The sequence below is a fragment of the Schistocerca nitens genome, chromosome 7 (assembly GCF_023898315.1).
Source record: "Schistocerca nitens isolate TAMUIC-IGC-003100 chromosome 7, iqSchNite1.1, whole genome shotgun sequence".
Taxonomy (NCBI): domain Eukaryota; kingdom Metazoa; phylum Arthropoda; class Insecta; order Orthoptera; family Acrididae; genus Schistocerca; species Schistocerca nitens.
In genome coordinates this window covers 31,508,916-31,523,637 of record NC_064620.1, presented here as the reverse complement: position 1 = coordinate 31,523,637, position 14,722 = coordinate 31,508,916, and the positions used below count along the sequence as shown (strand labels likewise).

The 14,722-nt window shown below is 37.9% G+C and overlaps 1 protein-coding gene across 1 annotated transcript in view; it reads right to left on the bottom strand.

Moving 5' to 3' along the window:
* Positions 1-665: 665 nt before the first annotated feature.
* Positions 666-14,722, bottom strand: part of LOC126195833 (phosphopentomutase) — a 127,223-nt gene continuing 113,166 nt past the window's right edge. The window contains exon 11 of the mRNA XM_049934508.1: positions 666-2,185. Within this exon, the coding sequence (XP_049790465.1) occupies positions 2,086-2,185 (100 nt within the window). The 3' untranslated portion in view covers positions 666-2,085. The remainder of the gene's footprint in view (positions 2,186-14,722) is intronic.

Sequence of the window (14,722 nt, the reverse complement as noted above, 5' to 3'; positions counted from 1 at the left end):
TATGTGAAATGATATATTTTGTAAGCTTCAAGCACTAATGGGAATGAGGGGCTAGAAATTTGTTCAAGTAACCAAATCAAACGAATAGTTTTTACACATACCTGTTAGGACAAATTTCCAGAAAAGTGAGTGTGGTTATTATTTTGATATCAGAAGATGCAACAGATCTTTTTAAAATATCATTTGAGGTTATCTTCCACTTCAAAATTTATCTACAAAAATATTTTTAATGTACGACAATACTGAATAAATCTGTACATCAGTGTGACCAAGCAACAACAGGATCCACACATCAAATAAGTGTGAAAGTTAAATATTATTGCACTACCTACAGTGTCTGCAGTGAATAAAATTTGTCACTTGGGTTCAGCATCCATTTTAGTCTATAGGCTCACATCTGTATTCTCAAGAATACTAACAGTAAGTTTTAGGAACAGTTTTAATATTGAGCACAGAGAATAGGTTATATTATATTGTCATCATGCAGAATCAGTTGGAAAAATAGCACAGACGTTGGTTCCCAAAGAAATATTAAACACAAAGCAAACATAACAAGTAACTGCTAGTGTGTTTTCAGCTTTATTACAGATGACTGTTAAGCAACAAGCAATTGGGATGGGCAATTGAAAGTAATAAGTATGTTAGAATTTTATTTTATTTCCTTGTAAAATATTTGGTTGTATACCACTTTTTTAAACATCTATGTACAGATTACAATACATGAAGCTTCTAAATAAATTGAGCAGAAAAAAATGAAGTATTTTAATAAACAGTTTTTAAATCTTCTCCTGTCAGTTTACATGAGAACACAGAAAAAGATGACTAGATCTGATGAGACCATGCAGTACCCTTGTATAAGAAACTAATGTTACGTAGTTTCATGAACTGATACATTGATATAGTATTCAGAAAACAAAATGTACCATTATTTAATTATTGCTAAGATTGAGATTCAAATATTAAATAAGACATCTGGAAACAATGCAGTTACAGGTGTGGAGGAAGTGCTCTCTCTCAGCACTGTGCTATAAAATAAACAAACTTCCACTTCGGCAGATTTCTTTGTAATTATGTAATACTCTGCGAAACTTTCACAAGTAAAAATGAGGGATACAGGAAACCATTTATACTTTCAGATAACATCATTTTGTGTAGAATGTGATAATAGATATACAATATTTCTGTTTGTTCTCATGTAATTTGTGCAGGATTCAGTTTCTGAATTGTGCCTCATTCTAAGACTAATGAAATCACCTTATTTTGAACTAAAACAAATATTTCCTAAAATTGTTGGAATGTAATAGTTTTATATGATTGAGCACCAATGCATAAATGAAAATTTGTGCAGGTTAAGTTTTCAGTAACTTTTATTGTAAACACTGATCCATCTTGTCTGAAAGTCTGACCATCCCTGAATGAGAAACTGCTTGTAACTAAAATGTGGACATTTTTTAATAGTAATAAAAAAGTAGTAACATAATACAGTGCTGTTTTTAACAGTTAATTAACAACAGGTTAACAGTCTCTTGTGGGAATTACTGACCCAAATGATACAAAGTTTCAGCAACTAACCATGCATCATAATCAGGAAAAATTTTAACAGGAATCCTATTCTCAATAATGTTATTAGCTGTATGAGCCACCAGTCACAAATCAGTAAAATGCTGGAAACAATTTTCTCCTGACTCCATCAATTATTACAAACAATCAACACATAAACAAGAAAATTTGGAAATTAAATTATTTTTTCCACCAAATGTTTGAACTGCATACTACGAATTCTTAACTTACATATTTGAAGTATAAATACAGGAACTTCAGAATCTTCGCAGTACACAGTAAATGAGAAGCTAGTTAGCATACTGTGGAACCTTAGTTTTGAGACACTGTATCCTCCTCATGAAATGCCCTTGTTCAAATATCTTCCAATATTCAATAATATGAGGGAACATATTATTAACAACCCAGAAAATGAAATGAATGAATATACAAACTTTGCGTAAATACAAGTACATTTGTAATTGTACACGTGAAGACAATACAGTTATTACGTACACGTGAAGACAATACAGTTATTACATGTTTTTATTGCCTTGGGATGAGCCCATTAACTTCTGGTTGCAGAAATTCTTCAATAATGCCTTTGATCATATCTTCTAAGGTATCTTTGAGTACTTCAATATTCCTGCACAGAGATGAAAGGGAAAAATAGTTATGTTGTTAATAATGCAAAACAGTATTTTATTGATACACAAATAAATTACTGTTTGATATACCACAGAGATGAAACCACAAGTAGACAACTAAATGAGAACAATTTTAGAACACAGAGAGAGAAAAAAAAAGATACCCTACATTGTAACCTTATCATCATGGATATTATTTTAATACATCAAGAAAGCCTCAAACAGCAAAATTATCAATGTTGAAACAACCATATAGACCCACTAGAAATTGCCAATGAGACAGCTATAGCACAAACTGTCATAGAAGGTCAATGGACGTAAATATAGTTCAGCAACTGGTGCTTCTTAAAGAATTCATTTGTCAGTAGCTAATGGAGATGGTAACTGGTGTACTATCTGCCACTGCCAAATCATCACGAGCAGCATAATTTGAAACAATTATGGCTGGTACCAAACCATGTGAATTCACTGCCCCCTCCCCCCCCTTTTTTTACGTGTGTAGCATGTATCTCTGAGTAAACACATAAAAATGATTTTTTAGCCGCAACTAGTTGTGTAACTACGAAGGAGTCTTAACAAATACACAGTCCAAGTAGACACATGCCATTTTCATTTACTAAATATGTCATTGTACACACCATCAAGGAGATGTACTGGTTCAGTTCAAATGAGAAGTAACAGTAAGTAAAACATTGGCCTGCCTGGTTAGCTGTGTGGTCTAACGCACGGCTTTCCAGATTGGGAAGGAGTGCCTGGTCCCCAGCATGAATCCGCCTGGCGGACTTGTGTCGAAGTCCGGTGAGCCAGCCAGTCTGTGGATGGTTTTTAGGTGGCGAATGCGGGCTGGTTTCCCTTATTCCAACTCAGCTACACTATGTCGGCGATTGCTGTGCAAACAAGTTCTCCACGTACACGTACATGTACACCACCATTACTCTACCACGCAAACATAGGGGTTACAATCGTCTGATGTGAGATGTTCCCTGGCGGGGTCCACCGGGGGCCGAAACACACAATATCCCTGAGAGAGAGAGAGAGAGAGAGAGAGAGAGAGAGAGTGTGTGTGTGTGTGTGTGTGTGTGTGTGTGTGTGTGTGTAGGGGGGAGGGATGAAGTGGACTGTGGTAGTTGTCGTGGGGTTGTGGACCACTGTGGCTGCGTCAGGGATGGAGCCTCTCTGTCATTCTAGGCCCCCAGTTAACATACAATACAAGTAAAACATTAATAAATCAATTCCACGGCACAAAATATCATGCAGCCTTCCACTGAAGAATTCAACTTGGGTGCTGCAGGTTCTAAGAGTAGCAATATAATTGATCTATACACGATATTAATAAGAGAAATCAGACATTTAAGATAATAATTGTAGCCAACAGTATCCTTCCTTTGGATCAACTGACAGTATATAATAAAACTATACATAAAGTTTTATCACAGGACCAGAACCCTTTCTTCATCTACTGTTGGGAGCATTTTCTTGGACAAGCATACACATTTTGTCAACTTATACAGAAATTTAATAGCAATATACTAAAAGAAAACATACTCCAGGACAACTACCTTGTGTCTACACTTTCTCACACATTACTCCTAACTGCTTCTTATATTTAAAACTTCAGCCACGCAACTATCTCCAGAAGAGAAAATATCTTAATCTGCTGGGTTTCAAGCATTATTACCTACTGAGGCCAGTGTGTGTCATACTATTATGATCTGAAGTGTGTGTCAAACAAAAAGTAAGAAAAAATATCCATAAAAAAGCATAGCAAGTAACAGTGTTTTGTAGATCTGTGGAAAATTCACAGCTTACAGATATACCAAAAGCTCATATTCTTCCCATAACCAAGTAAAACAAAGTTTTTTTTCACATTTGTAAGTGAAGCTACACTTATGGCCTTGACTACCAATAAGTGTTGTTGTGTTATGCACTTCAATGCATATAAAAATAAAATTTACAAATGTGTGACTTATTCCACTTTCTAGGGTACAATTTTTATCTATCTTATAAGCTAATTACTTTTGAATACATTGTGGGAGCAACCAGTGATCAGTGTTATTACTAATATTTACTATCAAAAACAGTGTTGATCACAAAGACTGTTCTTAATAGTAAACATCTTATAAGCCTTCCTAATGCAACAAGTAGAATTACACATGAGAGAAATTTTTTATTATTCCACTTAATAGTAAATGCAATACTTGAAGAGTTAGCATGAGGAAAGATAGAAAAATAATATCAAGAGTAATGTTGTTTTTATGTAAGCTCTGTACTAGTAGTATATAAGCGAAAACTTACAAGATTTGTGTTCTTGATCTTGTTCGCAGTAGTTCACTTGATGACTTTTCTTGTAAGTGTGGATTCCTTTTTATTAAAATATGAAATGTACGTGTAAAAAGGACTTTGTATTATTCTTTCATAAGAATTAATCATCTCGGATGACACCGAGATGCTCATTTTTCAAGTGCTTAATGTTGATTAGCCTTATTGTTGCATATAAAAAAGGAGACTGAACTAATTATGACATTTTAAGCGAGAAAGCTAATTCACGTTTTCATCTGGTAAAAAGTGGTAGAATTTTAAACTCTTAATTACCAGTGATGGTGTAGAAACCCTTTCACTGAAGTGCAGAAGAATAGGTAATGTACTTTTAATTCGATAAGAGATTACTACTTTCGCAGCCAAGACGACAAAAATAAATACACTCTTTGGTCTGGCTAGCGGAAGATTTATATTATGTATCTCTGTCTTTGTGACATGTTCTACATATTTGAGGATCTCCTCACTACGGATCTATGAAACAATATATCCAATATCTAAAAGTTAATATTTGTTTGTTCATCTTCTATTCATTCCCATACCATTCAACTCATTATGATGAACCTTGGGTGAATTTATTGTGCATATGCCTATGGAGGTTCTTGTAGGGGCCAAGGACAACCTACCACCCAAAGGTATATAAATTTAACTCAGGAATCTCTGGAGCAATTTCAATCGAATTTCATATAAATATGACTCATTACTTTATTTAAAAAATATTAGTATCAAATTCATAGTTTTTGGGATCACTGAACTTCTTGGTGACACAATGATGTTTCACCCTTAAGCCCGTATTACACAATGTGCCTAAACCGTATACCTATGCACCAATGCCCCTATCGTGCATACCTGTAACTACAGACTGGTTCACTTCTGACCTATTACACCATCCATGCGGGATATACCTAGTGCGCATGTGCAGCAGCAGTCTGTATGTGCGAAAAGAAAATACATATCTTACGTCTTAGTGTCTTGTAAAGTCGTTCGTTCTACCGCGCACAACTCAAGGGCGACTGTATGAAATACTGAAGCATCATACGTTCAAATTATTTGTCAACTCAAGGTTCCTATTTATAAAGAAATTGTTTTCTACCATTATGTATTAAGTAATAGTTTGTCTCTAATGTAGGTTAGTACTGTTCTGAATTACAGACGCAACAGTTTTATATTACGACACTTGATTACATGGGTATACGTATATCGAAATTTACATTTATACAGCATATTGCACATGGAGGATCCACTTGTTTTTGGAGCTATTGCCCTGGCAGTGACAGTAAATCTTTGGATTAGGGCAGAACGGCAACGAAAACGAAAAGTCAAACGTTGTTGGGTTCAACCCTGGCTGACAAGAAGGGTGGAAGGCAGGGAAATATATTCACTGTTAACGAAAGAACTGAGGCCCGAACTTCCGCAAGAATTTCGGAACTTCGTTAGGATGGACATGGCGTTTCGAGAAGCTGCTGTCTATGATAGAAGATGGAAACAGAAAGTGTGACACAGTCATAAGGGAGGCTATCTCACCTTATAGAGAGTAAGAATTATATGGTTATGTTTTGTGATCATACCAACCTAGATCACTAATAAAATACCGGTGAACGCGCTGTTATGTTGCTGGCTGGTTGTAACATTAAGTTTCCTGGCGAATGGGGAATCTTTTAAGAGTCTGGCTTTAAGCCACAGAATAGCACAGCCCACCATTTCAAAAGTAGTTGTGGATTTATACACTGCAATTTGCAACACATTAAATGACCAATACTTAGGTGACCTTTTGTTATTTCTCCAAGTTTAGACTATACTCAGAATTCTGCAGTTCTCGTCAGTTGCACTGGGGCAAAGTGCAAGGACTTTCTCCCTTTCACTGCCAGTTTCTCTTTTCTGGCATGTTGAAATCAAGCAAGAAGTGCAATTAAATCAAACCTGAACTTTCGTAAACTAAGGCATTACGATACAAATCGAAAATCACCATATAACGTTATATGCATATTCCTCTGAAAGAAACGATTTCCGACTACCTTATTATGATACAGTGGGTCATACATACACCTTTCCTCGCTGTATGCCTCATTTCAGACGCTTAATTCATCTCTGCTCCATTTCATTTCTAGAATACAAAGCTATCAATAGAAAAAAATCCTTTCACAAACAGCTAGAATATAAGAGTCTACTGCAGAAAGGTTTCTTTTCTGCATTTGTGAAACCTGTTTACTGAAAAAAATGCGGAAGATCCCCAACGCAAAAAATCCCCAACATGAACGTCTGAAATTAGCCACAAGACGCCTAACAATAACCAAACAACAAGCAGAACACCATGGTACACCCTTCTGCGCATGCGCGAATTATCGCCACCTACTGCGCATGTGCGGATTGACGGCAGTTTAGAACTGCACTCTATTCCTGCGTGCAGATAATGTATCTGCTAATTTTCGTAGTTTCACCCGTTCTACCGCAAGATGGCTGTCGCGATAGACCAATGCCGTTCGCGGCGGATCGTCGTGTAATACCGGCTTTAAGAGATGGGGAGGGGTGGGGGTTGAGGGGTGGGGGTTGAGGGGTTGGGGGGGGGGGGGGGGGCAGCAGTAAGGCAGTGGCATATCAGCATATCTCTGTAATGCCTGAAGGAATTTCCACTACAATTGGCACATGTGTCACTTGCTATCTGGAAAAATTTAGTGTGACAGAAAGACATCTCTAGGACCCTTGTGACTGAGGGTCTGGACTGAAAAGCACTGACATAAAAGCACAATGTAGGAATACCTGGAAAAATTTCAACCAATTTTTGTATGTAAATGATGTTATTTGAAAAAGAATACTTTGGGAGTAAGACACTCCTTTTATCACTAAGGGTTGGAGTGACAATGAGAAAAGGTTACATGCAGAAACATTTGACCTGCTGGTAGTTATTTCCTGTAAGTAGTTGACTTGGAATACTTCAAAATTATGAAGTGCAATCTGTCTCTTCTTCGGGTTGCTCAATGCATCATCTACAATGTCAGAATGAACACTGCAGTGAGCCAATAATTTTGCTAATGTCTTTCAGGACCAAAGATCATGCCACACAGCTCAGTACATCGTATATATTTAATACTCTCTCTAGAATCAGAAGTAAACAGTTGCCAGTGACACTCCTTTTTCTCGAAACGACAATCAGCTATGGGCAGAATTACAAATTTCCTCAGAATTTACATGAAACAGTATGACTAGAGATATGGGTGAAATGTGTGTACAAATACGTGACATATGTACACATGAGTAAATCTGTGTGCAATACATATATCTTTCTGACCAATACTCTGTACCGTTAGCACCATAAGCAAATTTCATACTGCAATGTGTAGATTCAATTTCCTAAACACATAGGGCCTACAACATCTGACTCTTACAATTAACTTCTGCAGCCATTCATGTTGTTGTTGTTGTTGTTGTGGTCTTCAGTCTCAAGACTGGTTTGATGCAGCTCTCCACGGTACTCTATCCTGTGCAAGCCTCATCATCTCCGAGTAACTACTGCAACCTACATCCTTTGGAATCTGCTTACTATATTCATCTCTTGGTCCCCCTCTACAGTTTTAACCCTCCTTGCTTCCATCCAGCACTAAATTGATGATCCCTTAATGCCTCTGAATGTATCCTACCAACCAATCCCTTCTTCTAGTTAGGTGGTGGCACAAATTACTTTTCTCTCAAATTCTATTCAGTTCCTCCTCATTAGTTACACGATCTATCCATCTAATCTTCAGCATTCTGCTGTAGCACCACATTTCAAAAGCTTCTATTCTATTCTGTCTAAACTGTTTATCGAACCATGTTTCACTTTCATATGTGGCTACACTCAATACAAATACTTTCAGAAAAGACTTCTTCATGCTTAAATCTAAACTCAATGTTAACAAATTTCTCTTCTTCAGAAATGCTTTTCTTGCTATTGCCAGTCTGCATTTTATATCCTCTCTACTTCGAGCATCATCAGCTACTTTGCTGGCCAAATAGCAAAACTCATCTACTACTTTAAGTGTCTTATTTATTAATCTAATTCCCTCACAATCACTTGATTTAATCTGACTACATTCCATTATCCTCATTTTGCTTTTGCTGATGTTCATCTTATTCCTCCTTTCAAGATACTGTCCATTTCGTTCACTTGCTATTCCAAGTCCTTTGCTGTCCCTGAAAAAAAAAAAAAAAAAATTTCACTGGCAAACCTCAAAGTTATCATTTCTTCTCCCTGGACTTTAATTCCTATTCCACAATTTTTTTTTGTTTCCTTTACTGCTTGCTCAGTATACAGATTAAATAACATCGGGGATAGTCTACAGACCTGTCTCACTCTCTTCTCAACCACTACTTCCCCTTCGTGCCCCTCGGCTCTTATGACTGCCATTTGGTTTCTGTACAAATTGAAAATAGCCTTTCACTCCCTGTATTTTACCCCTACCACACTTAGAATTTGAAACAGAGTATTCCAGTCAACACTGTCAAAAGCTTCATCTAAGTGTACAAATGCTATAAATGTTGGTTTGCCTTTCCTTATCCTGCTTTCATGAAAAGTCACAGAGTCAGTATTGCCTCTCGTGTTCCTACATTTCTCTGGAATCCAAACTGATCTTCCCCGAGGTCGGCTTCCATTGTTCTGTAGAGAATTTGTTTTAGTATTTTGCAACTGCAACTTATTAAACTGATAGTTTGGTTATTTTCATGCCTATCAGCACCTGCTTTCTTTGGAACTGGAATTATTATATTCTTCTTGAAGTCTGAGGGTATTTCGCCTGTCTCATACATCTTTTTCACCATGTGTAAGAGGTTTTCTCATGGCTGGCTCTCATTAGTTCTAACAGAATGTTGTCTACCCCTGGGGCCTTGTTTGACGGTAAGTCTTTCAGTGCTCTGTCAAATTCTTCACTCAGTATCATATCTCCTATCTCATCTTCCTCTATGTCCTCTTCCATTTCCATAATACTGCCTGTCAAGTACAGTCATCTCCCTTGCATAGACACTCTATACACTCTTTCCACCTTTCTGCATTCCCTCCTTTGCTTGAGTCTCCTGTAGGCAGCATGTATCCTCCCTCTAGTGACACAGGCTTCTAAATCCTTAAATTTGTCCTTTAGCAATTTCTGCATAGCCATTTTGCCTGCTTCATTTACTGCATTTTTATATTTCTCCCTTTCATCAATGAAACTCAATCTCTCTTGGTTATCCAAGGATTTCTACTAGCCCTCATCTTTTAACCCACTTGATCCTCTACTGCCTTCACTGTTAATTTCTCAAAGCTATCCAATCTTCTTCTGCTTTCCCCTGTTCTTGTCAATTGCTCCCTAATGCTCTCTCTGGAACTCTCTACTACCTCTGATCTCTAAATTCCTACCTTCTAGCAATTTCTTCAGTTTTAATGTACAGTTCATAACCAATAAATTGTGGTCAGAGTCCACATCTGCCCCCGGAAATATCTTAGAATTTAAAATCTGGTTCCAAAATCTCTGTCTTACCACTATATAATTTATCTGGAACCTTCTGGTGTCTCCAGGTCTCCTCAAGGTCTCTTCCACGTGTACTACCCTCTTTTGTGATTCTGATACCAAGTGTCAGCTATGATTAAATTATGCTCTGTGCAAAATTCTACCAGGCAGCTTCCTCTTTCATTCCTTTCCCCTAGCTCATTGTCACCTACTATTTTTCCATCTCTTCCTTTCTGTACAATTAAATTCCAGTCCCCCATGACTATTAAATTTTTGTCGCCCTTAACTATCTGAATAATTTCTTTTGCCTCATAATATATCTATTCAACCTATTCATAATCTGTGGAGTTAGTTGGCATATAAACTTGCACTATTGTGGTGGGTGTGGGCCTTGTGTCTATCTTGGCTACAATAATGTGTTCACAATGCTGTTTATAGTAGCTTATGCATGTTCCTATTTTTTTTATTCATTATTAAGCCTATTCCTGCATTACCCCTATTTGATTTTACATTTATAACCCTGTATTCATGTGACCAGAAGTCCTGTTCCTCCTGCCACTGAACTTCACTAATTCCCACTATATCCAGTTTTAACCTACCCATTTCCCTTTTTAAATTTTCTAATCTACGTGTCCGATTAAGGCATCTGACATTCCACGCTCCAATCCGTAGAACGCGTTTCGTTTCTCCTGATAATGACATCCTTCTGGGTAGTGTCTGCCCAGAGATCCAAATGTGGGACTATTTTAACTCCAGAATATTTTACCCAAGAGGATGCGATCATCATTTAACCATACAGTAGAGATGAACGCCCTTGGGAAAAATTACGGTTGTAGCTTCCCCTTGCTTTCAGCTGTTTGCAGCACCAGCAAACCATGGCCATTTTGATTGTGTTACAATGGCAGATCAGTCAGTCGCCCAGATTGTTGCCCATGCAACTGCTGGAAAGGCTGCCGCCCCTTTTCAAGAACTATGTTTGTCTGGCTTCTCAACAGACATCTCTCCATTCTGGTTGCACCTACAGTACAGCTATCTGTATTGCTGAGGCATGTGAGGATTCCCACCAATGGCAAGGTCCACGATTCATGGGGAGGAGCAGTTCATGACAGAGACATAACATTTAATTTCTTAAGTGATAGTAAGTTTTAACCTACGACTCATAACAAATTCTAGTTAACATATAGCAGCTAAATGTGAGTGTATTCATTTGTATATCAAGTATAGTTGCATTATTGTCCTTTTCAGCACTGCTAATTTGCTGGAGGTGGAAGCAACAGAGAAGAGTTGAGAAACTGAGAATGTGTACTGATAATGTAGCAACCAGCATTACTGTCGCTGTCATCACCATTGTCGTCGTCAACAACAACAACAACAACAACAACAACAACAACAACAACAACATATACATACATCTGTCAAAGAGAGGTTCCAACTGTCCTTTGGACTATTCCTTGGTGTTTCTTTTAGTGCTTGGCAAGATATCCCTTCTCTCAGACCCCTCAGTGCCTTTTTTATGTCTGCTTCTTTTTCTTTTCCATTCATGTTAATTCTCTGAAAATAGTTTTCTTCCCTTAGAATGTGTCCAGTCCACTCTGCTTTCCTCTTTCTAACATATTTGACGAGTGTCTGGTTTCTTTCACTCTAATACTTCACCATTCCTTACTCTGTCTAACCATTTAGCTTTCTTTTGTCTTCTCCACAGCCAGATTTGAAAACAATCCAAACACTTCTACTCATTCTTTCTAGTTGTACAAACTTTTGAGCAATATGTAACTGAATTCCAAACATAGCATTTTGCAAATCTCTCTTAGACTCATTCCTTTAACTTTTATTGTTACTAATCTTTGAGTTCTCTAAGTACCTCCTTCCTGTAAGCTATCCATTTTCTCATTTCTAATATCCCATAACTCTCGTGATAAGGAGACAAACTTGAAGAGTGGTGGCAATATCTTTTGCATAATGCATAGTTTCCCCTTTGTGTGGTGCAGATCCAGAAAGTAAACACCCAGCTTTGCAGGTGGATACGAAGTTTGTATTTCATCACTGAAGCCTTTGTTACACCAGTTCTTGAATAAAACTGTAACATCTCTTTTCTATATCCAGACTTTGATTTGAAACTCTGTTTGTTTGTGTGTATTTAGATAATACAATAATTCTGGTTTCTTCATCTAAACTGATTTAAGTTCACATTACTGGAGACACAATATTCACACTCTATCGCATTTTCCTTATGTTATGTGGTTTGCGGCAGCAACCCGTCTAATTTGTCCTTTATGATGTAAAGTTTATTGAATGGTGGTAGCAGCAGCTGCTTCTGCAACTGTAAAATAGGAAATTTTGGCTATTCAAGATACTATAGGAACAGCAGAATGACCTACTGAGGTGCATAGCAGAACATAGTAGTAGTCTACCAATAGCTTCAACATCACTGGTACCTTACCAGCACTGTCAGCAAATATGTTTCTAGTGCTCAGTGGCCTGAAAGAACCTTGGAACTGATATTTCCAATGGTTACTGAGGTTTCCCAAGGCTAATAATGTTTTTGATATGTATGTTCAATGGGATTTGTTATTGTCTTCTGTTGGTCTCATTTACAAGTTGGTTCACAAATTATAACTACTACTAGAACCTAGTAACTTAGTGTTCAGCATCTTGTATAAGTTGTTGTCTATTGCTTCTGAGATGCAAACATAGTGGCTGTTAGGTTAAGTTTCCAACTCTGTCTGAAGAAAGTGAACCAGTTGCGTAAATCCTGCTTGGTTGACGTATAGAGTCTCAGTTGATAGAGCAATTTTTTATGCTCATAGTGTAGCAAGACTTATCTACATCAACACAGATAGTCTGCAAGTCACCATGTGGTGTGTGGCGGATGATATCCTGTACCCTACAAGTAATTTCCTTTGTTGTTCCACTCGCAAATAGAGCAAGGGAAAAGCAACCACCTAATATGCCTCTGTATGAGCCCTAATTCTCAAAGCTTATCTTTGTGGCCCTTATGCACAATGTACATTGATGGCAGTAGTATCACTCAACAGTCAGATTCAAATGCTGATTCTCTAAATTTCATCAATACTGTTTCTCGAAAAGAACATCACCTTCCCTCCAGGGATTCCCATGCGAGCTTCTCAAGTATCTCTGTAATTGCATGTTGTTCAAACCTACTGGTAACAAATCTAGCAGCCTGCCTATGAATTGCTTTGATGCCTTCCTTCAATCTGACCTAGTACCAATCCCAAACATACAAGCATTACTCAAGACTAGGTCGCACCAGTGTCCTATATGCAGTCTCCTTTGTAGGTGAACTGCTCTTTCGTGAAATTCTCCCAGTAAACTGAAGTTGACTATTCAGCTTCCCTATCACATTTCTCACACACTCGTTCCATTTCATACCACTTTGCTATGTTATGCCCAGATATTTGAACAACTTGATGGTGTCAAGGAGGACACTAATAAAACTGTGACCGGACATTACAGGTTTGTTCTTCCTCTTCATCCACATTAACTTACATTTTTCCACACTTAGAGCTAGCTGCCATTCATCACACCAACTAGAAGTTTTGTCTAAGTAGTCTTGTATCTTCCTACAGTCACTCAACTTTGACCCCTTACCGTACACCACAGCATCATCAGCAAACAACCACAGATTGCTGTCCATTCTGTCTGCTAAATCATTTATATAGAGAATAGCAGTCCTATCACACTTCCCTGGGGAACTCCTGACAATACCCTTGTCTTGTCGAACAACTGCCGTCGAGGACAACATACTGGGTTCTATTACTTAAGAAGTCTTTGAGCCACTCACATATCTGCGAACTTATTCCATTTGCTTGTACCTTCGTTAATAGCCTGCAATGGGGAACCATGTCAAATGTTTTCCAGAAATCTAAAAATATGGAATCTGCCTGTTGCCCTTCATCCACAGTTCGCAATATATCATGTGAGAAAAGGGCAAGCTGAGTTTCGCACGAGTATGCTTTCTATTCAAACTGAGAATATGCTCAAGGATTCTGCAGCAAACTGAAGTTAGGGATATTGGTATCTAATTATGCAGGTCCAGTCTTTTATTCTTCTTATATACTGGAGTCATCGCTTGGAACTTTGTGCCAGGCGAAAGATTCACGATAAATGCAAGCAACGAAAGGGGCCAATGCCATGGAGTACTCTTTGTAAAATCGACTTGTGATTCCATCTGGACCTGGTGATTTATTTGCTTTCAAATCTTTCCATTCTTTCTCTGCACTAGAGATGCTTATTACCATGTTGTCCATATGGGAGTCAGTCTGATGGTCAAATGTGCTATCTTCAACTGCCACACCAGACTGGTCAACAAGGGACTGAATGGAAGCCTTATCCCACTTAGCAATTTTACGTATGGCCAGAATTTTCTCCCGTCCACTGCCAGATCTTTTGCTAAGGTGTGGCGGTGATAGTAGTCGTATGCTTTGCACATAGATCTTTTCACAGACGCACAAATCTTTACTAACCTTTGCTTGTCATCATTTGCACATTCTCTTTTGAACCGAGAGACAACAGCCTCTGCTTCCTCAACATCTTCCGAACTTTGTTATTAGACCATGGTGGACTGTTCTCCAACCTTAACCCACTTACTAGGCACATAACTCTCCAGACCCCGACTTACAATCTGCTTAAACTTTGCCCATACTTCATCTACCTCCATCTTATTGGAAATAAGTGATGTCTATTCACTTTCTACATAAGATGCTAATAACTCATCTGTTCTATCCAACAGAAACACTCTCCTAG